Here is a 23,104-nt window from a genome sequence, read left to right as displayed (position 1 = left end):
AGAAAGGGGGTTTGGGACAGGGGTAGTAGCATAGGGTCATGGCCATTACAGAGATATTGTGAAGCACAACTCACTAACATTCAGATGCTACAAAAATGTGAATTCCTCTGGAATAATTTTCTTTCTGCATTTTGCAGTAGGTGGAATTAAAAGAACATAGAAGTGAAGAAAAAGTATGCTTTAAATTCAGAGTAATGATCAGTCTAACCTAGGATTAATCCTAGCGTAGTAACTGTAGAGAAGTAATTGATTGCTGTACTTATACCATAGTCTAATTGGGTGGTAGAAGGGAGTGGATTTAGTACATTAAAATGTTTTAAATCTGCTAAATAAACAGGTTATGTGGTGCTTAACCACATCGTCTCATGTTCCTGAGAAATTTTCTATGTGTAGTTGAGGATCATAAAGATATTTTGTGATCTGTTTAATCTTGTTTCTTAGATATGAGATATTACAGCAAATAAAATGGGTTTAAGCATGTTAAATTTACTATGTAATTTTATTTGGAAATGAGTTTTTTAACTTGCAAACTGTCCTACTGAATATTAAAATTAACTGGTGTGAACCTGGCCCAGAAGACACCCCTTTCCTTCATTCCCCAGCTCTACCCAAAGTTGTTCCATATTTGCACATATAACGATTTTATTTATGAATATGCCTCACCCAAGTTAGCAACAAGCAATAGATTTCCACTAGTCTCGAGGAGATGATCTAATTTTCTGAAGGCAAAATGAAAGGCAAAGGGGACAGGAGGGCATGATATACACGTGTCTGGACTGCCTTGAACAGCTGCTGGCTCTGTTACTGGTGCCCAAATCTGATCACAGCTGTCTTCACCTCACTGCACCGAGACAAGGGCAGGGCTGTGTGTTAATGCTGGACCCGAATCGCCTCCTGGCTTTGGTTCAGAAACTCTTTTTCTTGAGGAATCTCATGAAGAGAACACCAACCATCTCGATGTTGGTACTTATCTGACTGTTTTTGAGTAATGTGATATGTGACCACCTGTGCACCAAATAATCAAACCTGCAAAAAAAAAAACCAGAGAGAAGGTTGTGGTGGGAAAACCGGTTCTGCCCTCAGATGTTGTATCTGTTTGCTGGCGGTAGAGCTGGGCTGTCTCCAAGCTGCGTCATGTATCACTTGGTTTAGTTAAACCAGATCACCAGCGCCCCTGCTGCATTTCTCAAAACCAGGTTGAAGTAGGTCCTTGCTCTGAAGAAGCTCCTTGCCCCCTCCTGTCCCCTTCCTCCTAACTCTGCTTTTTTTATTGACCAGGCCTTATTTAAGCTTAGTTGTTGCATCAGTAAGTGTAGAACTTTTGACCTCTGAGCATCTTTTAGGAAGGTGTGATTTCTGCAGGGTGAGACCCAAGGACTTGTGTTACACGGTTGTTTTCTGCTTTTTAACTTGCAGGCAGGGGATACTGCGCTCCATGTAGCTGCTGCTCTAAATCACAGGAAGGTGGTTAAGCTGTTGCTGGAGGCAGGGGCTGATGCATCCGTTGTCAACAACGTAAGCAGGACATGGAGTTTCTTTGGTATTCTGTATTAATGCAGACTCCCTTCTTCTACCTACTGTTCTACCAACAACTCTTGTGTTGGTAGAAAATATTTGGATGTTAGAGTTCAGTTAAATCTGGGTAAATGAAAGCAGTTAGTCACTTTACTCTTGTGCACAGAGCATGTGCTAACCTTGGGTGGAGAAATTCCACATTTCTAGTAGCTTGTGTTTTGAAGAAAGTGCCATTGTCTTTTTCTTCTCAGGCAGGTCAGACCCCTCTAGAGGTTGCCAGACAGCACAATAACCCTGAGGTGGCACTTCTCCTCACTAAAGCATCACAGGTACATTGCAAATCTCTCCCCCCTAGATGTATGTATTCTGGTATGAGACCAGGCACAATCCCTGCCCAGCTCCTCCTTGTCACCTCTGCATGAGGAGGGCTGGGCTTGGCTTGGGAACCAGCCTGAGGACACAGGAGGCTGCGCTCACCCCTCCAGGGTACAGCAAAGTGGCCTGATTTTTCTCTGTGGTGGTGTGTTTTCATGGCTGTAAACACCCACATTGCTTGGCCCATCAGCGTCCATCTGGCAGTGCACTCTCCTTTATCAATTGCCTTTTAGATAGAGGTGAAAAAGGTCTGCTCTATTACTTGGCTTCTGTGGTAGGACAGAACGTGACATCACTGAGTAACAGTGTGGTCTGCCTTCAGGTCTCACGCTTTAACCGTGGAAGAAGCCTGAGGAAGAAGAGAGAGAGACTGAAGGAGGAAAGGCGAGCTCAGTCGGTCCCACGGGATGAAGTGGTACAGAGCAAGGTACAGCCCGGTGTTACCAGCTGCATCTCCTGTGAGGAAGGAGTGTAAATAAAACCCATCAGGACTAAATCTGTTTGGAGCCATCACTTGTGCATGACCACAGCAGCTGTCTGAGGCAGTCTGTCATGCTTTGCTGCTAAAGAGTTGTCCACTCATGTGTGCAGAGCAGCTTAAAACTGGGAAATTGAAGAAAAGGCACCTTTTCCCCATCTCTGCAACTGCTCTGAACTCCCTGTCTTTGCTTCAAGCAGGGCAGTGTCTCAGCTGCTGATGACACGCCGAGCAGTGACCAGCCACCGCAGAGGAAGAACGATCTGAAGGGTGAACCTCGGTCAACCTCACCAGATCCCAGAGGGAAGAAGAGCAAAAAGAAAAAGCCAAAGGAAAAGGTATTGGTAGATTTAAAACAGCAGAGAAGGAGTAGCTGAGCCACCTGAGGGGTACAGGTACCCCTTCGGCGTGTTGGTGAGTGAGGGCAGCAGCCCTGCTGTGCTCATGGGGTGGAGATAGTCTTCAGACAAAAATGATTTCTGGTGGGGAAATTCTGCTGTTGAGGGTCACACGAACCAGATTTGTGTGCAAATCTGGTTATTGTGCTGACAGACACTGAGGTTGTTGCCAGCCACTGGACTGGTGTTTTAATCAGGTTTTTGCTGTAATTGTCACAATGGATTTGTCTCGTACCCACCAGGAATAGTTTACCAGGGGGGTCATAAACAGGGAAAACGTTCCTGTGTGTTTTATGCAGGTTTCAGCACTCTCGGACCCCATCTCCCCGGCTGATCAGCAGACACTCCCTCGGCCCCAGCAAAACGTGCCTAAGCGTAGAAGTAGACATCACTGCTCCTCTCCGCCCCCTCCGCACGAGGTCCGAGCCTACCAGCTCTACACGCTCTACCGAGGGAAGGATGGGAAGGTGATGCAGGTGAGCCGGCCGCTGCCCTCGTGGAGGGAGATGCAGGGAGCAGCGCTTGGAGTTGGGGCACAGTTAGCTAACTGATGGAAAACACGCTCGATTAACTGCACCCTAAGGGGTATGAAATCATGACTGTGTATTTCTTTTCCTTGTTTGGGCTTCAGCTGCGTTTTGGCCTGAAGTCTGGTAAACAATAAGCTGGTTTTGTGCACGTTAAAGACGACATACTTAACTAGTTTTGAGCTACAAAGTATTTCTTTTTTGGAGATAAGTTATGAACAGTGATTGGAAATGACACTGAAACTTTTACGATACACTTTGAACTATTAAGATTTCTGACAGGAAATGCAAAGAGCTTTTCCAAGGAAAATAAATGAGAGCAGTGTGTGAGCACTGAAGCTTGCTACCTAAACCAAGAGCTTGAGTATGCTTGATACATTTTGTTTCAGTTCCTTCTGTTTATTGCAACATGCCTTTGGGGATTCTAGGATTACTGGAGGCAGAAGCTGTACAGAAATTGGTTCACAAATAAATCTGGAGTTACCAGCTCATGTGCATTTATTCCAGTTTAGAGACTGATATTTTAGTCATTTTACTATGCAAGTATTTACCAGTTATAAAAAAGCATGAAAACAGTCAGCAAATTACCCTGTAGACATTGTAAACATCTATAGTGTTGTTTTAATATTGCCCTCCTGTACCTTTGGGAGGTCAATCCTTTCATTTCCTTAGCTTCTGCTGAATTTGCAAATTCAGCAGATTCTGAAGATCACTCAAGTCAGACTTCAAATTTTTACTGGCTGTATTTTCCAACATCTTGCTGTGGAACGCTTGGGAAATTTCCAGACAGGGGGACTATGGGATTATCCTACTAGTAGACATCTAGCAGACTAGCATTCAGGAAGGATAGAGGACCTGTCGTATGTTAAAAGCAGCATCTCCCTGCCCCTAGGATCTGATGGTTGGAGGATGGCCAGTAGGAAGGACCTGGGGAACAGGAAGAAAGGTGCAGAGGGCAGATAGGATTTGTACACAAATCTAATCTATTCACAAAGATTAGCTTAATAGAGCTAGACTCCCCTATCGTATTTCCTGAAATACATGACACTCCTCTCTCCCCTTCCTTTTTGCTCGTCTGCTTTCTTTGATGCCCTCAGGCCCTGAATAGCAAACAGCATTTCGTAACCACACGTATTTCTGAAGCTTTCTCTAGCGCTCCGCAAACCACCCACATTCCCCTGCCAAGGGAATAACCCCCAAGTTGTGAAACAGTACTGCAGGGCCAAAGGAGAGAGGGAGGCTCCTCTGCAGCCAGATTCAGAGCAGCCGCTTTGGGCTCCTGACTCACCCCCCTGAAGGGAGCCAGTTTCTGCCTGTGGACTGCAGAGGTGATGAGGGAGCCTTTTGGGACCATCTCCCTGAGAGATTTCAACGTGGTCAGTGCAGCTCCCCTTGCAGAGGAGCCTTGGGGTGGTGTCACGCAAGCCAAAGAAAGGCAGCGGTGTGCACAGCAGATAAGGGTCAGCTGAATGCCAGCAGAGTGAAGGCAGGAGCAGTGAGACATTGCCATACAGTACAAAAAAAAAGCGGCACATTATTGGCATTCGGTTAAAAAACAAATGCAGACAAAACCTGCACACATCCACAAAATCCAATCTTTTTTGTACAGTTCAGAATTGCAGTGTTGAGACATGGGGTACAGGCCTGTAATGTGGTATCCCCTTATACGGTGCACGGTACCACAACATATGTGATTTGAGCTCATTGCTGCTTGTAGCCCCAGCGAAATCCAATACTGCTGAGTGTTAGCATGTGTCCATATAAATCAGATCAATCCTTTTCTAGCCTGTGCTTTTCCAACTAATAGCCTGTTTTCTGAGTTACTGTAAGATGTTATCAGGAGGGTGAGATACAGTACATGGTACAGAAGAGCCCAAGACTGACTCAAGGAGGCTGTGATAGTGTTCCAAGTACACTAAGAAGGCAGTGCAATGCAGCAAGTAAATGTGTTATTCCTTTCAGGCACCAATAAATGGATGTCGTTGTGAGCCCCTGATAAATAAACTGGAAAATCAGCTGGAGGCAACGGTGGAAGAGATAAAAGCTGAGTTTGGGACAGTACAGGATAAAATGAATGTTAAGCTGGGCCAGATGGAAAGCAAAACTCAACATCAAGTAAGAATAGGACCTGGCGGTCTGCTTGTCCACGTGACTATTAGAAACATATCCTGAGCTTAATGAATATTTTCATTGTCATGATTTGTTTATTGCTTCTTGTGTTGTACAAACAAACCTGAAATCTAATACTCAAGACCAGGGAACTGTGACATTCCACAGGGATCTAAAGTTGCAAACTAGGGTCTTGAGAAAAACACGTTTAATTTGTTAAGTGACTTATTAGACAAAAATCTCAAGTTCTTGAGGCCCTAAGAGGAAAACTTAAAGACAGAAGGTCGCTTCATAATTGTATGAATTCTTTCTGAATTCTGTTTGCACTGAGATTTAAGATTCTCTGAATTATTTTTTATTTTTTATTTTTTATTTTTAATGTAATTGTTATTCATCAACAATTTTGTGATTGAACCTTTTTGCAAGTTACATCTAATTGTAGTTGGCAGCATTCCTAGAAAAGAAAACTGAAAGACAGACTGTACTTTGACTTATAAGGTTCGCATATGGAGGTTTTGTTTGGTTTTTAACATGGTCGTCTCAGCTAAATTGTGGGTTTTTTCCACAGCTCCGTGTTTTAGACAAGCTTATGGCTGAGCGGCTGTCCGCAGAGAGAACAGAGTGCCTTCACCGCCTGCAACAGCACACTGAGCTGGAAAAAAATGAGGGGGAGAAACGGCAGGTAGGGCTTGAAACAGCTACTCCCTGTTAGCTCAGATGGATCAGCTCAAGAGTTTTGTTCCAGCAGGCAGAGAGAATATTGAAGATTTATCTCATCTGTTGAAACGGGCAGAAGAGCTTCAAAGACTGAATTATTTCTATCCACCACCTTAATCTCTAAACCAAATTTATAAAGCTTTTGCATTAGAAATGGGGAGTGTGGCATCCAGTCCAACTGCCATAATTTAACTTGGTGGGTCTGAAAGTGTGGGATCTATAACAAAATATCTTTTTTCTAACATAGTGCTTTCCAAAAATTCCTACCGCTAAATTTTTAACAGTTATGCTTTCAGCTTTTGCTTCATTAAAGGACATCTGCAGGAACATCTGCAAATAGTAATGAAGGCTGAGATTTGTGGTGTTCCTTTTACTTCTCATCCATTTGGTTGTGTGCCCTGGGAGTCTCTCCCCTTCTTCTCTGTCCGATCTTTTTTTTTTTTCCCCATGTATTAAAAGGCTGCAGTTCTTCCTTCTGACTTTGGCAACAGTGCACCATCTCCAAGCTGTGTATTACTGCCAATAGGCAAGTTCTTTTTGTATGCTTGTTTAACCAGCATTACAAGAAAAACTGTTCCCGTAGAGATCCAGCTCTTGCCTGTCTAGCTTCTGCAAAAACTCACCATTAAAACAGAAATTTGTGTTTCTCCACTCACATGGCTAAACTTAAAATACAATTAATTTTCTCATTATTGGTATTCTTCTAAGAATTGAGAAATACATGCTGTGCTAGTAAAATGTCATGTAAGACCATTCCAAATCCTTGTTAAAAGACTGGCAGCTGTGATAATCCTAGCATAAACTACTGATCAAGATACTTCGGTCTAAGATCTGCAAAACACTCTTCTCCAAAGAAAAGTACTTATCAAACTAAGGCAGCTTTAGTTTTTATTTCATAGCAAGAGACATCAGTATTATATTGGCTTCTGAATGTCTCGGCTTGTGCTCTATCTCCTTGTAATCTCTATTTAAGAACTGAGATACTGGAGTGATACGATAGGGGAATTGAAATTACCATTGAGTGATATCAGCTGGAAGTTCTGTTGGGTCTAATTGAAACTACTGGAAAAACTGAGTTGGGCTTTACTAAATGCAATGGCTAAATGTTCATGTGCATAGGAGGGCCACAGGAACTAAATTCATGATGTCATATGAACAAGAGGGTAAAAGAGCTACTCATATTTTAAATGATCACTGGCGAATGCCTCTGCAGCTGACACTTATTAAGCACCTTTGTAATTCGAAAGCTGTAAGTAATTTATCGTGGGACTCATCGTTATCACCAAATGAACAGAGGAGTAGAGGTTGGTAATGGTGTAAAGCTGTGACCCAGAAGTATCTAATTTGAATTTCACACTTAAAAAATGGCACCTTTGACAACATGAGATGTTCCTTGCACTTAGGAAGTGCCATTGACTGTATGATTAAACAAGTCATCCCTGATCAGAGGACTTAGAGTTGCATTTGAAGTACATTCAAATCTAAGTGGTGGCAGCTTGGACTAAAGAGGGTGCCTTTCATTAGCTAATGCATAGTTCTTCATCTTTTTCTGATTTGCAGTCCTTTATTTCCAGTTGCGGCATGCACATCTGTGCAGGGAGTCTAAGCCCGCAGATACCCAGCTTGCTTCTCTTTGTCCCTGCCACACGTCCTCAGCAGCCCAGGAACCATAGGCTCTAATCATAGGATCATCTAATTTGCAGTCTCTTTCTCATAGATTTCCTTGGTCGATGAGCTGAAGACTTGGTGCCTGTTGAAGATTCAGAATCTGGAGCTCAAGCTTTCTGGTGATTCCAGGTCATCAAGACCAAAATCAACTTTGTCCACTTGTGAGTCTCTCACTGAGACCCTGGATACTGAGAACAACCCCCACAGTGCCAAGGACTGTAAAGCCAACCAGCCCGTGCTGCAGTCAGAGGGCTCCCACCAGCATTCCTATATCACGCTCCCAAACAGCCTCTCAGAAGATGGGGGAAGGAGCAGAGTCCAGATGCCAGAACAGAGCTTTGGGCAACATTTTTGCATTCAACAAGATGGTGCGTCGGGTACAACCTTGTCAGGTACTTAGATGTCATATTCATTCAAAAGCTAGCTCATTAACTGAGGGATACTTGTATTAATACCACAGATATTAATTATGGCAGTGTGCTTTCCCCCATCCATCTGCCTAATGTCTTGGGATTAGAATATACTTCAAGGCAGCCACTGGGAGTATTTTAAGACACGGTTGGGTGGAATTCTGCTGACTCTTCATGGTGCTTCCATGCCACTGTGCCTTTGAAGCCAAGTCCTTTGATGCTCTGAATAACTCTATTTTCTGAAATTTCTCCAGCTTCCGAGTGAGAATTGCTCCCACCCTGTTGTCTGCCAGGAAGGTGTGCAGATTATCCAAAGTCTGCTGAAGAAAGTGTATTTAGTGCTTTTCAGATGTATGGAACCTATAATGGCAGGGTGCAGGGATATGAACCTGAAATACTCATTTCCCTGGTTAATGTTCAAACTGCAAGGATATAGAATAAAACTCTCAGTTTTTCCTCTTTTCTTGAACCAAAGTCTGTTTAATTATTAGTTCATCTGACAAGAAAAATAATAGCTGAGAACATTGAAGCCCACTCAGGGATCAAGGCCACCTGAAGATACGGTTCAAGCCACCTCTCTGTGCTTGGCCAGGGAAGCTTCTGAGGAAAAAAAAAAAAGAGACAGGCAGAATGAGCAGGTCTCCACAGCCAAGGAGAATGCTATCGAAACCCCAGGCTGCTGTAAAATACACTGTATGTGCCCCCCCCCAAACACTATGCAAAGAACAGACATGGACATGGGTACCCCGTCAGACTAGAAAGGCAGAAGGCCACACAAGAGAGCTTGTGGTAGCGTGAGCTATACTGCATTGAAAAGTTCAGGAACATCAAAATGTGTTACCTTTGCAAAATTAGTGGGGCTTCAAGTTTTGTAGAAGCAGGGGGGTCATAAATAGCAGCAGACATAAACTACTTTGGGAATCTAGCCTGATCTGTTACATGATCTTCTGATGAAGTCCTTTGATTGTTGTCAGTCTGTAGTCCCACAGCCGCAATGCAGTGCCTCTCTGCCTCAGCCAGCTTTTCTCTTCTAATGACTCTTTATTATATCACCTGACTGTGAAGATGCAATGAACTAGAATAATCCTCTACAATGTACACACAGCACGGTACATGGGAAACCCCATCATTCGTCGAACGATGATGATTTCTGAATGCTAAAGTAAATGCTCAGAGCTTTTCTAAATATATATGTATATATTTTATTCTGTAGGTACTGAGCAACAGTTAATCGTTGGTGGACCAGTTTCTTCTTCTGCCGCTGCCCAAGACGTCAGGCCAAAGGACAAAGCTGTTAGTGCCAGCACGTTTCACAGGTTCCAGCAGGACCTGCCCTCCTCTGAGCTTTTGGGCTCCAAATTAAGACACGTTAAGGTTCAAGCTGCTTTGCAGCCCTTGACTGAACCTGCAAAGACTGAACCACAGAGCGGCTACTTCATCGACAAAGGAACTCAGACAAAGAAGTCCAGCAAAAGCGGGCAGTCAAGGCACAAAGCTCCGCACCATGCCGGGGCCCATCAGAGCCAGGAGCAGCAGCCCTCGGGCCTGCCTGCAGGACAGCCGCCTGCCCCTCCACTCAGAGACACCTCGCAGGCCCTGGAGATAACACAGTACTTCTTTGAGGCTGTTTCCACGCAGATGGAGAAGTGGTATGAGCGGAAGATAGAAGAAGCCCGGTGCCAAGCTAATCAGAAGGCGCAGCAAGACAAAGCTGCGCTCAAGGAGCATATTAAAAGCTTAGAAGAGGAACTCAGCAAATTAAGGACTAAGGTGCAGAAAGAGAGCTAGCATCGACCAAGCAGGTGAAGACAAGCAGCGGGACTCATTTTGGAACCTGCTGTACAGGAATCTGGAATGTTGATAGATATATTTGTAGTGCCTGTTATACATAAAAAAAAAAAATGCTCTTTTTCCGGAGTAGAAACTCCAGAACTGAGGAGGATTCATATGCAGACTGTACTGATGACAATGAAATGCTGCAGATTAGATCCTTTCTTTGTTATTTCCAAGTGTCCGTTAAATATTGCACTCTCAATTTCCAGGTGCTGCTTGAAAACAAACTGCATTAGAAACCAAAACTGCTTTCTGAAAAGGGAATTTCCTTATTTCCACATAGGTCATGTGTGGCCAGAGGGTTCCACTGTATGCTACATGTAAACACACGGTGATACCAATACTGAAATAAATCCAGGATGTTTGAGAGCTTTTGACAAATTCCTCAGTGATGAAGGGCTACTGATGCTATTTTGGATACTCCCCATGGCCTCTCTCTAGTCAGTGGAGAGAAGCTACAGAACCAACTCAAATGACAAGCCCGCGTAGGTGACAGGAGCAGGCTTCCAGCTGGGAGAGGTCAGGCTCCCACGGAGTGAGATGCTAAGCTGAGTCATCCGCTTAGGTACAGAGGCTTCAGTTGGCGCTTTGCTTTTCTGTTTTACATTATTAAAACAAATGCTAAATTACATTTTTTTAATGGTGTCCTGGTTGCAAAGCTCTTGGTGATTACATGGCTTTTGGGGCCATACTCTAGTAATCTGACTGAGAAGTTTTGTTTGGGACATGGGTGGCTCTACTTGCTAGGTATAATTTTTATATAAAATCTTTTTCCTTCAAGCAGCAAATGGCTGAATTCTCTACTACTGAAGAAGCTTGAAAAAATCCTTTATCTAAAGAAGTAAAAGCTTGGTTCCCCATACTCAAATGTTTCTTCTTTTGCAGAGTCAGGATTTTCTCCCAGACACCTTGTCCAGACTGTCTTCATTTGTTCCTCTGAATGATTCCTCTCTCTGTTTTTTCCCTTGTATCTCTTAAAAAAGAGACTAGGCCCTGGGGAGTCTGCAGGTCTTAGAACTGTTTTCACCAACAGTCCCACAAAGTAGAGCTCAACAACATTTTAAAGTTTTTTACAGATGTGTTTTCTTATAAAATCAAAACCTACAATGGCCATGGTTGTCCAGGCTGACAGATTCCAGATCAACCAGAGGCACTGGAACTTGTTGCATCTGTATCCCTTTAGGGTTTCCTCCTTATACCTCTGAGAAGGCTCCATCAGATTCTGTTAGAAAAGTAAGTCTACTTAACAGGTCATGATAGAACAATTGTTGAAAAACAATTCAAGCACAGGATAGTACTGTTACGCCAAGGAGATTTTTTTCTGTACTGAGGAGTCCTAAAATCAATACAAAATACTTCACAGTATTGAAGACACCATTGACTAATTAGTAATTAAGCTTCTGTCTTCTTAGCAGATGTATAAAGCAAAGAAAATTGTATTATATAACAATATTTTTAAAGTTACTATTAATGCACTATCAAGACAAGTGTATCTGCTGTTATGGAACTACTAGTTTTATTGCTCTGACTTCTGTAGTCTAATATAGACACTTTCATATGTTTACAGTTATGTTTAAGCTACTGTAGGAATGCAGAAGCATGCTATTTAAGTTTTGTATCACCTTGATAAAGTGAATGTTTTGCCAAGCAATTAAAGTAAGTGTTGCTCAGAAGTCTGCGTTGCTCAGAAGTCTGTGGTGTAATGTTTTCTAGCCAGAGACAATGGACAAAATGCCCTCACTTGACTCAAAAGGGGAAGCAGAAAATTGGACTGCAACTTCTAAGCTTTTGTGTTTGTGGCTATAAAAGATGGAAACCAGGTGTGCCAGCTGTCCGAGGGAGGCTGCAGGGAGTGACTGCTATTTGTTAGCTGATGTGCGCACCCACCATTTCAGAAGTGACTGGCACAGGGCTGAGCTGTGCAGCTGATCACACACACCCTTGAGCTTGCACAGGTGCAAGGGAAAGGGAAAGACTCTGGATTTAGCTTACCAACTTCACATACAGACTGCACTACTAAGGTAGCCATTGGAGCACTAATTTAAGACAGTAACTTGGCTGCAGAGTACTGTTTTCAGAAGTTTTTTGAAGCAAAGTGTACTGTAAAATAAAGGGAGGCATTTTCTGCTAATTCCTTTTTACTCCCCTCTGATGTCCTCCCTCCTTCAAAGCTACTAGAGTTGAAGGACTTCTTTACAAAATACCACTATTTGGAGTAAATTTACTTACCCTAGCAGACTACACTTGGATTCCTAAAAGCTTCTGGCAGGCAATTTTATCTCAACAAGCCCACAAAGCAGTGGTGATCAGAGGCAGCAGCACTCATGACGCCAACAGCTGTCCAGGGCCCTGCCTGTCAAGACCCATTCCTGGGTTATGTGGCCACAACCTAGAAACGTACAAACTGGTGTCAGGGGAGCAATGCGGATTCAAGGCTCCACACGGAAAGCCCTGCGACGAGGAGGCAGGGGAAAGGCTCCTAATTAAGGAACAGAAATCAAACCACTGGCTGGAGGGAAAGGGAAAGCTACATGTGAGAAAACCAACACTGATTATGGCTTTGTTTAGTCAAAGTTCCTTTCTAAACAGTGTTTTCTGGTAACGTGAAAAGCCAATCCCCAACATACTAATGTTCTGTCAATGTATTCTACCAGAAAATGTTAACAACATCTAGATTTTTAACAAAATATTTAGACATATGTATTTTTCACTGACTGATCAGAAGCTCAACGGTTTCTAACTACAAACCTGAACTCTTTAACAGCCTCACTGGTTGTCTGAACCACATCCTTTACTGCAAAGATAAATAAACATCATATAGGAAAGGATTCTACAATGACTTTCAGAAAAAGAATTAGTAAAAGAAAGGCATTCTTTCTCATTAAGCAGCAGCTCTTTGCAAAGCAACTTTGCTGCAGTATGTAGCTTTGAAGACTCTTTGTTTGGCTCCAGCAACCAGCATACCTGCCGCTCCACAGTGGGGTTTCTTCCCTCCTGTAGCCTGGAAGGGGAATATGGTCCTGTCCTGTCCTTTGTGCCAGTGGGGACACCGACCAGCCGTGCTGTGTGAGGCCGTCCAGCTCGCAGAAAGCCTGCTGGGCAAGGGGAGGTGGCTCCCCAAGCGAACTGTGAGAGCAGAGGGGGAGAGGGAAAGGTTCCTGCACCTCTTGAAACCACAACCTCAATTGCACACAGCTACTGGATGGTCAGGTATCTATCTACTGCTGTCTGGCTATTTATGCTGAGAGAACCCTAGACTCACCTGGGCATTTTTAAACTATATGGAAAAAAAAGATATACTGCAATTTACAGGAAGGTAAGAACAGTTGCAAGCTAACAAAAGTAGAGTAATACAACATTTGGAAAACCAGACCACAATATTTGAAGTTAGTATTTTCTGTCTGTAATTCTACCTATTGACTTTTAAACACTAACTTGAAGGTACTCCCTGTTAACTTGGTAATTGTTTCTGGGGCTAAAATATCTCATATATAAAGACCTCCCCTTTTAAGTTTTATTCAGCTATAACTGAAAATCAGTATCTACATACAGAACATTTTCTTAATGTTTTGTGTGTATTTGAGCCCCTTTGTTTATCCCAAATGCTTTTTTAATCCCAAATTTTGGTAAAAATCCTCAGTGCAGTACAGAAAGAGCTGTTACCACTTAAGAGTTGCCACAATAGAAAACCGACAAAATAATATGGTTTATATTTATTTCCCATTTCCCTGGAATAACACTGCTGTTGTAATTTTTGGTGCTTTCTGCCTTTCCCGTAGCATGTGCTACATCATTCATTCATCTCTTTAAAGTCCTTTGTGTCTGAGTGATTTCCACATGGGAGGTTAATCAAACCAAGAAGAGGAAGGTGAAAAAGCAAACAACCCACTGTGGTAGATTCCACCTTCAAACATTACCAGGTTGTCAGCAAAGGCTGCTATTATAACCACATTCTGGAAAAAATACTGTGCTTGTTCGCAGCAGATGGAAGTCCAGCTGTCAACAAACTTAAGATCAGGATTTTGCCAGTTTAATTGTTCTTTGAAGTTCCTGAAGTTGCATGTTGCCTTGAGTAATCATCATCCTGATTGCATCCTGTAGAACAAAACTGAAATTACTGAATGTCTGTACACAGCACAGGTTTTACATGAGCACGCAGATTTTAACACATTAAAATACATACAATTCTTACCAGCACTATTGTGACCTTTGTCTGAAGCAAAGCTGTAGTCACCGAGATGGTCAAAAAACAGGTGAATAAATGAATTAATTTTCTCCAATTCCTTAACGATGTGTTTGGGGGCTGGTTATGGCTTTGCTTTAGAACTTAGTTTTGAATTGGACTCAAACTCCAACTAATGTTTTCTTTATGCCTCTGTGTCTACTGCCTTCGCAGATCAGTAGTGACGAGTGCTCACGGACATTACGATGCCAGGTGTTTTATGGAGCAAGTAGATGCTTCTCTCAATGTTATTTTTATCTAAATACTGTAATGCTTTGTCTGTATAATGCAGCCACCAATTCCTTGAGCACTAGCTAGAAAAAGGAACAAACTAGAAAGCAGAGGACAGGAGACATACAAGAAATGTAAAGGTTTCTGCATTTCATACAGGCTTCATATGTACAACCATCCAATTTGACTGTGTTCAGCTTGAATATTAAAGATGAAAAAAAGAAGCTATAGAAAGCTTGACCATTAATATGTTAGTTGTCATATTATTCAATAAAATTTTTCTGATTTGTGGTTAGAGTAAGCACGATTTGCTTGTTTTTTAGCTTTTTAGTTTCAGATTATTATCTGGACATCAGAGTAACATCACTACTGCCGAGGGGGGGGTGGGTGATAATATTTTGAGATGCTGAATTATTTCTTCACATAAATGCTCCTTAAGAGAAAATAACAGAAGCCTCTTCACCAGACTAGAAGTGACACCCACAGCACAAGCCCACCAGGACAGTACACTGATCATTCCCCAGGGCAGGCGCTCGGGTTGGGAGTCCTGATCCTCACCTCTTCTGTAGCATCTTTATTTCTCCTGAATTCCTCCCTGGCCCAGTCCTTCAGATAGTGACGATCTGCTTCAGCAGGGACATCGCGAATAGCCCGCAGGATCTTCCTGTATAACTGAAGAACCTGCTGTCGCCTCAGGAACTGGGAAGGAGAGAGCCAAGTCCATCCGCTGTCCCAGGACACTCCACCGAGAGCTGTGCTCTCGCAGCTTTGTTTGCTTTGAGGGACATTTAAACGAACCCCAAGTTCCCCGTCGCTTTTCCTAAAAGATGCAGTATTGCCGTGGATCCCTGCCCGAGACATCTACACTTCGCACGCGGGAACAAACACACCGCGTGCGGGGCTCGTTCTGCTGCCCAAGGCTAGCTGTGCACACCGAAAGCAGCGTGCCAAGGGCGAGTGACCAGCCCACCCTCACGGCCACCCCGGAGGACCGCCCGCCCGCCCGCCGCGGCCCACCGCGCAGCTCCCGCCGACCGGCCGCTCCCCTCCGCCATTTGCCACCAAGGCCGGGGCGCCCTGTCGGGACCGCGGCTGCCGGGGGGCGGCAGCAGCCCGGAGGAGAGCGCGGCCCCCGAAGCCCGCCGCCCCGGCACGGCGGGGTCCCCCGCGGGGTCAGCGGCGCCACCCCCCGCGGCGGGCGGGCGAGAGGAGGCCTCACCGCCCGCTCGTACCTGCTTCAGGGAGAGCGCTCCCGGCGGGAGGCGGCGGGCGGCCATAACGCGCAGCTCCGCCCCTCCCGCCGCCGCCGAGCCCTCCCCGGACCGGAGGCGGGGGAGAACGGACGACACCGGCGGCCATTTCCTGGGCCTTTGGCTGGGACCCCAAGAGCCCGCGATGAGGGGCCCCTCATTCCCGGCAGCTAGAGCTGGCAGAGCTGGGCGGGGGACAACACCCCCAAACACACAGGGAGGCTGGTCGGTGCCGGGCTCGCTCGGCCCTTGAGGCAGCCGCCTCCCCTCCCCGCTGCCAGCAAACCGAGAAGCCGTGGGGGCCCGGCCCCCAGAGCAACCGCGGAGCTAAACCCGGAGCCAGAGCCCCGGCTCCGTGCTTGCCCGTGGCGGAACCGAGCCCTCCCGGCGGGGCCCGGGCGAAACCAGAGGTACTTTGGTCAAAGGCACCAGAAATTTTACCACAGTAGCCGGAGGCTGTGGGGAATGTGGGGGAGGGTGTGCATTCCTGTTCCTCACCCGTTTTATTTCTTCCAGAACTGCAAACAAGCTCCAGCAACATTGCATTTCAGAGAAGCTTTGGTGGAAGGCCTGTGCTTTGAAGATTGATGTAGCTATAAAACTAAAATATTTAACTGCAGGATTAAATTAAAACAGAGCAGTAAGATCTAGAAGTCATCTGAACTACCTTTTGCATCTTTTAAAATGCTCACACAGTGCAAGGTCTTGGTAAGTTTCTGGCCTGCAGAGAAAAGCAACAGTTAACTGATGCTTTTCGTTTCTGTGTTACTTACTCCGAGTTTCCTTGTACCAAACTTAGTGCAAGTCTTTTGTTAGTTACAGAGAAAAAACGTGGTTTGTTTAAACGTTTGTGCAGTAAGCACTGCTGATAACATTGTCTCTGGCTACAATGACATCCCTGCAACAAACTATAATTTATGATGGAAGGGTATCCTTACACTAGAAAATTTTAGAATATTTTAGAAGTTTCCTACTACAAATACTCAGTACAAGTCTGAAATGGAAGCACATTCTGGAGAATTACCTAACAAACTAAACCCACCACCTCTGCAGTTACATTTCCCAAAGCATTTAAGTATTTGTATACACGTATGAGAGATCTAAAGGACTGTGGAAGGGTATTATATAGTACCTGCCATTTAAATTCTGATGGGATAGAGTTCCTCTTAACTTTTCAGTTCTGAAATTTGCTTATCATGAATTAGCTGTAGCAAAGCTCCAGAAATAAAGAGAAACAGCCCATTTCACACCTCTGGGTCTTGCCACTGCTGCACCTCAAAACAGCTACAGCAATACTTCAAGTAAGGCTTTTCTATCTAGAACACAAATCTTTGGGAATACATCCACGTTTCCAGACATTTTCTGATCAACTCCTGCACCACTCTTCAAATGAGACACCTTCAATTTTCATACACAAAGAAAATCTTCAAAGAGAGTTTAGACCAGGGGCATTTAAGCAAAGCTTCCTTCAGATTTTCATTGAGAGAAGTCAAAAGACTGGACCCCTAATCAAACCTCTGTGCTGGCATTATTCTCATAAGAGGAGGGATAGGTGTTGTAGTTACATAAACCACAATACATTTTCATATGAAAATTAGTATTTGTGCACTGCTAGAGAATGCACAGCATTTCCATGTGGCAAATTTGGTTAACTTCTTCAAGCTTTGATCGATTGAAAGAATAGACATCTTAATTATAAACAGTGGTACCTCTTTTTATTAGTACAGACAATATAAGATGCATAGCTTCTGCAATGAAAAATCACGTCCATGCTCTAAGACATCGGATTAATGAAACGTCCTCAATGTCTGACTTGGACAGAGGGGCAAACTTCACAGTGTAAACTGATAATATAGGGATGATCATATGGCATTATTCATAAAACTCCCCGTTGATATTGTCAGACAAAAATCAGCAGTAATTAAATAGGATGTGTTAAATTGCAGAATAGTTTCAAGTATTCAAGTACTTTTTTTGGTTGTTTAAACCATCTGCTTCCCCTGCTCCCCACACCTTCCCAGAGAGGTACCAGCCACATGGGTGAAGCTAAAGAATGCTTTTTTGCAAGACACCTGAAGGTCTTCTAATGCAGAAACGCCTTCCCAGAAGCAAGACTGATTTTTCTTATTGCAATAGACAGTGGCAGGAATAATTTTACCTCTGTGAACATTACAAATACTTTTTTTTTTTAAAGTAATAAGTTATTACAAGAGAAGTTGAAGAAAGTTTTACGTTATTTGCGGGAATAGGCAATGAAAGAAAATGACAGTCTCACCATTGCACAATTCTCCTCTGACAAATGTGGGAGAATGCACCTCAACCATTTTGTTCTCATGCAGTCTGACTGCCAGAGGGCAGCTCCTGCACATTAATCCTAGTTAGAGAGAGGCCTTATGAACAATCCGATGAAATGCCATTTCATGTATTTCAGCGGTTTAGCAGCAATCAGGTACTGACTTTGTCTACAAAGTGTCTGAGGCAGTCACCAGTTCAAACCACTGTCTGAGTGCATCACTGAGAGTTTCTGGAAGCGCATTCACATCTCTAAGGATCATGTAGAATGGGAATGGGAATTCTTCCATGTAAGATCTGATTTCAGGCAACTCTCCATGTCCTTTGAATATAGGTACTTTAATGTCCAAAATGGAATCCTGTAAAAAAAGAATTTCTGTTACTACTAAACGAAAAGAATTTGTTACTACAGGACTTGGATATTATCTACCTATTTTTCAAAGACTTGTAATTCCTCCTCTCTCATATTAAAAATTAATAGAGAGTTTTAAGATTAAAAGCCGTAAGTATTCAATGGTAAATCAAGTCAAGAGCTGAACACAAAGCAGTTAAATGCTTTTGTGCTTTTAGATAAAGATGCCCTAATCAACACATTATAGGCTAGAGGAGACTGAGTTTAAGCTTCTGCATTACCAAGTTCTATAAATAAACCCTGTCTTTCCTTAGTATTTTATGATTTGAGTTCACTGTTATCACTTTGGTTTCATATATTTCATGCTTTCCCAACCCTATCATCTGTAAGCTCTTTAGGGCTGAGTTTGACTTGCATTTGTGCAGTGACCTAAGAGAATAAGATTCTTTAGCAAATTATTTTATAATATTTTAACAAATACTACAAAGACAAAAATCAGATTGAACTCCAGCTGTGCTTCTTAGTTGCTCGGTGTAGCAGCTCAGAAAATTAATAAAACTTATGAAAAATGCATTTCACTACCCAGAATTTTCACTTGACATTATAAGCCAGGTTTCATCAGAACCTTATAGTAGTTAATCAGCAAGAGAATTGTTAATTTTTCCACAATAAATATAGCAGACGAGTTTTGTATGGAAAAATAGGAAAAAAAGTTAACTACAGAATTAAGAGTCTTCATCACATAATTCAAAGTAAGGCTTAAGTTTACTCACTTACTGCACTACAGAGTCTGCCTGAAAAGCTCCTGGATAGTTCAGCTTCCCAACCAAGGAAATGTAACAGTTTTCTTTCACAGCTACCAAATACGGTACCCAGCTTTCCCAATTCAGGCACTAAATAACTCTCTTATACTCCTTTCTGTCTAATGTTTAATCTCTCATTGGTTACAGCTGCCACATCAAATGGAGACTGCTGTCAAAAATTATCCATTTGAATCAAAATTGAGATGAACAAAGCGTTTCTCAAACTTTGAATCTGTCAACCTGCCAGCTACTTCTCTAGTGGCCAAAATCTACAACATTTGAAGACAGAAGCTCCTACTTAGATTTTCTATGGCATAGAAGCCAAAGTTGGTTTGGTATTTTTTAAAATCAACAGAGGATAAGCATCACAGTAGGGAAAAATCATGAGATCTGACAGACATTGTGAAAAACTGAAACTGGGCTAAATATCTTTGGCCTCTGCAAAAGACAAGACAGCCTTAAAGCACTACAAAAGACAAGAAAAAGATTTGTATATTTCTCATTCACTGCACTTGAATACTTCTCCCTTGGTCATTTACTTACCCGGGAATTAGGATTGTCCAACACTACAAAAATAACAAAGATATTGGCATTCTGAGCTGCTTGAACTGCTGCTGTCACTCGTTCCTTGCCTTCCAAGAAAAGGCCTCTTCCATCAGATACAATCAAAAGCAGCTGCGCTGTTTCTGAGCACAAAGAACATTTTAAATTCCAGTAAGTTAGAGTAATCGATTGAAAAGGCAAACAGACTATTTTGCTGTTAGTCATCTGGGTATAATGGAAAAACCCTCAGAGCATTCCTAAGGAAATTAAGTCTTTAACAAAGAAAATTCTGTGACTTAACATTAAGCTGCAGTTACGAGTGGGTCAAGAAAGAAAGTTTTTCCCACTGTGTGAAACCATTGAGAGTAACTGGGGGAAAAATCCCCAGTCCATCAGTACCATAATCAAGGATGAAAGGCATGGAAAATACCTAATGAAATTAGTCACGGCCTTGTCTTTCATGCCTGGTAGGTGCCCAGGAGATAAATATTGGCTGAATTGTAAGAGTGCAGCCATTAGATCACTACCTCAGTAGAGCAGCAGCTGCTGCAATGAAAGAGAGAGAGTCCAAATCTGTTCCTCCAGAAGCATTAGTGTTTCACCTTGGACTAAGACTGTGCTTTTGAAACATGTTTCCCTGTTGTCGCCACTGTAATGGGCTTGGCTTCCATCAGAGCGCAATCTTGGACTGCCCAAAATGGGTTATTTTTGGAGAAAACTAAACCAGAAGATAGGCTCCAGAGGCACAGTCCAGGCAGTCCAATCGCTACAGGGCATTCAGCCCTTGGGACCAGATGAGCCGAAGTAAACCTGAAACATACACAGCACAGGTGCTGGGTTCCTCTACACTGACCATTTTCTGGAGATGTGTTACTTGACCCAAGTTGCCCCCAGTCAGAGATACATCCCTCCAAAGGGACATTCCAACTAAGTTCTGTATCTATCATCTTTTAATTACAAGGCAAGTAACAGTAATTACAGCCAGGAATGCAAGACCCTCTCTCCTGTCGTCTGCCCTGCAGCATTATGGCTAGGGAAGGATTCCTCCTTGACTGCAGACAGGCCCCAAATGTGACAGGGCTTGGTCTTTTTACAAAAAAGGGTGATGTATCCTACTGCCTTTTCTCTTGCTAGCTCCTTGATTCTGGAGAGCTGGTTGCTGCTCCCTGATTGCTGCTGCATCCTCGCCTAGTTCAACAGGACTGGATGCTGCTCCTCCTCAGAATATTCCGACAGCCTGGCCACCCTGTGTCAAAGCAGCTGTGGATTATAAATCCCAGACTGCCTATTTCTTGGAGTACTTTAACGAGAAGAACTTTTTTAAAGCATGGGTGCCACCACAAGAAGCTTTTAACTAGCACAAAGCAGCCTTTTAGCGTAACTGTGGGTCAGCTGTGACATAACAAGCCTTCCAGCTCTGGGACACTCAAGCAGCTCACAACCTAAATTTGCACCACAGTGAAAGGCAGGTAGGAGGCAAACACCTACACTCTTCAGAACAGTGTGCTTCTAGATACCTACAGAAACCAAGCTCTCAGGCAAGAGCAGAAGTGCCTGGGGAGTCGAGGTCACTAGGAGGCTGGACAATGCTCTAAAGCAGGTAGTGTCTAGGACTTAAACACAATCTGGAAACATGACCTAGGGGAGGCAAGTAAGGTGTGCCTTTTTAAAAAACCTTAAACTAAATTTCAGTGAATTATTGACAAATATGAGGTAGGTGTCTTCTGGGTTTTGAGCTAAATTTCAACGAAACATTCCTTTTGACAGAGCAAAACCCAAAGCCCTAATGCAAGTGATGTCTTGTGCTAGGAGTCTTTCTGGCAGGATAGTTTCGTGACTGTAGCGAGCATTCTGCTGCCATGGCAACAAGCATAAGTAACAAAAAAGCTCACCTGGATTAGTATTTTGAGATAACTGTTGTGCTGCAGCAAACATATTTGCTGATGATTCTAGAAACTGCAGAGGAAACAAACAAGGAGGTTAAGTTATCATAAAATAGTAAACTTCGTAATGATAACATTTTTAAAGAACGCATTTCTGTATTTTAAATGCCAAGGTAGTTTAGTCTGACCATCTACACAGACAGTCCTTGGCATTTTCCTATATTAACTCCTGCTTCAAATTTTGCAAGTATTTTTGAACTAGAGAATCTTCAGAAAAACCTTCAATCTGGATTTAAAATTTTTCCAATGCTATCAAAGCCATCAAAACCTCAGTAAATTGTTCAAGTGATTAATAGCATCATTAAAAATATACCACCTATTTCTAGGTTGAACTTCTTTGGCTTCAACTTACAACAAAATTATCTAGTTACATATTCCCTGTTAAAATTAAAGACATCAATTGTCAAATCCTCCCAATTTTGGCATTTATAAGATTACCATTGACCTATTTGCTCCCCCCTTTCCATTTACTATTAACGGAAGATCTTATCCAAGTCTGGAAAGGTAAGAGGTCAAAAATCTTAGAAGAAAACTTTGCTGCTGTCCAGGAAGTATTACTATAGAAAGTTACTTTCTTCAGGAATCAGTCAAATCTGACAAAACTTACAGCCTGACAAACATACAAAGCTCTTCCTCCTACTACAACAGTGGAATCCATGGCATGAAAACCTCCTGAACTCCCACAAACTTTGATGGGATTTGGCATTGGGGTACAGACAAGAGTAGGATTGATAACTTGTACCCACAATACTGTTTAAGACCCAATACAGAGAGAGACGAATGCTTAAAAGTGGCATACATCAGAATTAAAAGTGAGAAAACACACTCACTATTACAAAATTGTGACCATTCTGTCTCTTTGTTATCTAACCAGCTAGCACACTCAAATATAAACAACGAGTAAACGTTACAAAGTGGTCATGAAACCATGAAGCTGAGCATGTCTTGTCTCAAAAAGATCTGCAGACTTGTTGCCCTAGAGGGATTCTTGTGTACCTGGGCTATTTTTGTTTTCTTCTGCTGAAATTTGCAAAGACGCAGTATCCGTGTCCCTGACTGGTCACTGAACTGTTCATGGAATGGGTGCAGCAGCTGAACAGTCTCTCCAAAGCTTTAGAAAAAAAGAAAAATACAGTATGAAATAGGTCCTTATATTCTGCTCTGAAGGCTTGAAGAAAAGTCAAAATTTCAAATAAACTCACCTACACACAGCAATTTGTCCCACTTCTAGAAGAGTCAGTGCATTTCCAATAACTGCCAGAGATTCATATGCAAGCTATTAAAGAAAAAAGTTACATCAAAAATAGAATATTCCATGTTTTACTCGCAGCTTAGTATTAAATATAGTTACTGATTTTTTTTTCATCTAGTAAAATAAATGAAGAGACTTCCTATCTTTTTTCCTGTTATGCAAGTTAGTAATTGCAATAAAGATACA

At 42.8% G+C, this 23,104-nt stretch overlaps 3 protein-coding genes and 2 long non-coding RNA genes across 12 annotated transcripts in view; 2 read left to right on the top strand and 3 right to left on the bottom strand.

Moving 5' to 3' along the window:
• Positions 1-11,703, top strand: part of ANKRD6 (ankyrin repeat domain 6) — a 114,485-nt gene extending 102,782 nt beyond the window's left edge. For 3 of the 5 annotated variants that reach the window (XM_074819558.1, XM_074819560.1, XM_074819556.1), the window contains 9 exons: positions 1,417-1,515; positions 1,767-1,844; positions 2,213-2,317; positions 2,566-2,706; positions 3,066-3,242; positions 5,256-5,408; positions 5,971-6,084; positions 7,837-8,179; positions 9,411-11,703. In XM_074819558.1, the coding sequence (XP_074675659.1) occupies positions 1,417-1,515; positions 1,767-1,844; positions 2,213-2,317; positions 2,566-2,706; positions 3,066-3,242; positions 5,256-5,408; positions 5,971-6,084; positions 7,837-8,179; positions 9,411-9,985 (1,785 nt within the window). In that variant the 3' untranslated portion in view covers positions 9,986-11,703. The remainder of the gene's footprint in view (positions 1-1,416; positions 1,516-1,766; positions 1,845-2,212; positions 2,318-2,565; positions 2,707-3,065; positions 3,243-5,255; positions 5,409-5,970; positions 6,085-7,836; positions 8,180-9,410) is intronic. The other 2 variants (XM_074819559.1, XM_074819557.1) reach the window with 1 other exon arrangement.
• Positions 8,657-12,929, bottom strand: LOC141921240 (uncharacterized). Its single transcript, XR_012622592.1, has 3 exons — positions 12,260-12,929; positions 11,136-11,252; positions 8,657-8,797 (listed from the first exon to the last, which is right to left on the bottom strand). It is a non-coding gene; the product is annotated as an uncharacterized LOC141921240 (long non-coding RNA).
• A 799-nt stretch (positions 12,930-13,728) lies between these two features.
• Positions 13,729-15,954, bottom strand: LYRM2 (LYR motif containing 2). The gene is made up of 3 exons (XM_074819561.1): positions 15,716-15,954; positions 15,042-15,182; positions 13,729-14,125 (listed from the first exon to the last, which is right to left on the bottom strand). Exons 1-3 carry the CDS (start codon positions 15,758-15,760, stop codon positions 14,045-14,047), a joined length of 267 nt encoding a protein of 88 aa, XP_074675662.1. The 5' UTR covers positions 15,761-15,954; the 3' UTR covers positions 13,729-14,044.
• Positions 15,919-19,715, top strand: LOC141921241 (uncharacterized). Of its 2 annotated transcripts, XR_012622594.1 has the most exons (3): positions 15,919-16,143; positions 16,250-16,441; positions 19,328-19,715. It is a non-coding gene; the product is annotated as an uncharacterized LOC141921241 (long non-coding RNA). The 2 variants fall into 2 exon arrangements; XR_012622593.1 differs by lacking the exon at positions 19,328-19,715 and having other exon boundaries at positions 16,250-16,565.
• MDN1 (midasin AAA ATPase 1) overlaps positions 17,423-23,104 on the bottom strand; it is a 102,779-nt gene continuing 97,097 nt past the window's right edge. For all 3 annotated transcript variants that reach the window (XM_074819552.1, XM_074819553.1, XM_074819555.1), the window contains 5 exons: positions 22,869-22,942; positions 22,663-22,777; positions 21,616-21,679; positions 19,724-19,866; positions 17,423-18,384 (listed from right to left, as the gene is read on the bottom strand). In XM_074819552.1, coding sequence (XP_074675653.1) covers positions 18,196-18,384; positions 19,724-19,866; positions 21,616-21,679; positions 22,663-22,777; positions 22,869-22,942 — 585 coding nt within the window. In that variant the 3' untranslated portion in view covers positions 17,423-18,195. The remainder of the gene's footprint in view (positions 18,385-19,723; positions 19,867-21,615; positions 21,680-22,662; positions 22,778-22,868; positions 22,943-23,104) is intronic.

This window comes from Strix aluco, chromosome 3, assembly GCF_031877795.1.
Source record: "Strix aluco isolate bStrAlu1 chromosome 3, bStrAlu1.hap1, whole genome shotgun sequence".
NCBI classification, from domain to species: domain Eukaryota; kingdom Metazoa; phylum Chordata; class Aves; order Strigiformes; family Strigidae; genus Strix; species Strix aluco.
This window is presented reverse-complemented; position numbering and strand designations above follow the sequence as displayed.

What these genes read in the sequence shown, in the direction of transcription:
- LYRM2 (XM_074819561.1), bottom strand. Translation starts at nt 15,760, where the DNA reads ATGGCCGCCCGCCGCCTCCCGCCGGGAGCGCTCTCCCTGAAGCAG. An exon ending in GAGCGCTCTCCCTGAAGCAG is followed by an intron (nt 15,183 to 15,715) that starts GTACGAGCGGGC and finishes TCTCCTTCCCAG; the next exon opens with TTCCTGAGGCGACAGCAGGT. An exon ending in ATAAAGATGCTACAGAAGAG is followed by an intron (nt 14,126 to 15,041) that starts GTGAGGATCAGG and finishes TTTGTTCTACAG; the next exon opens with GATGCAATCAGGATGATGAT.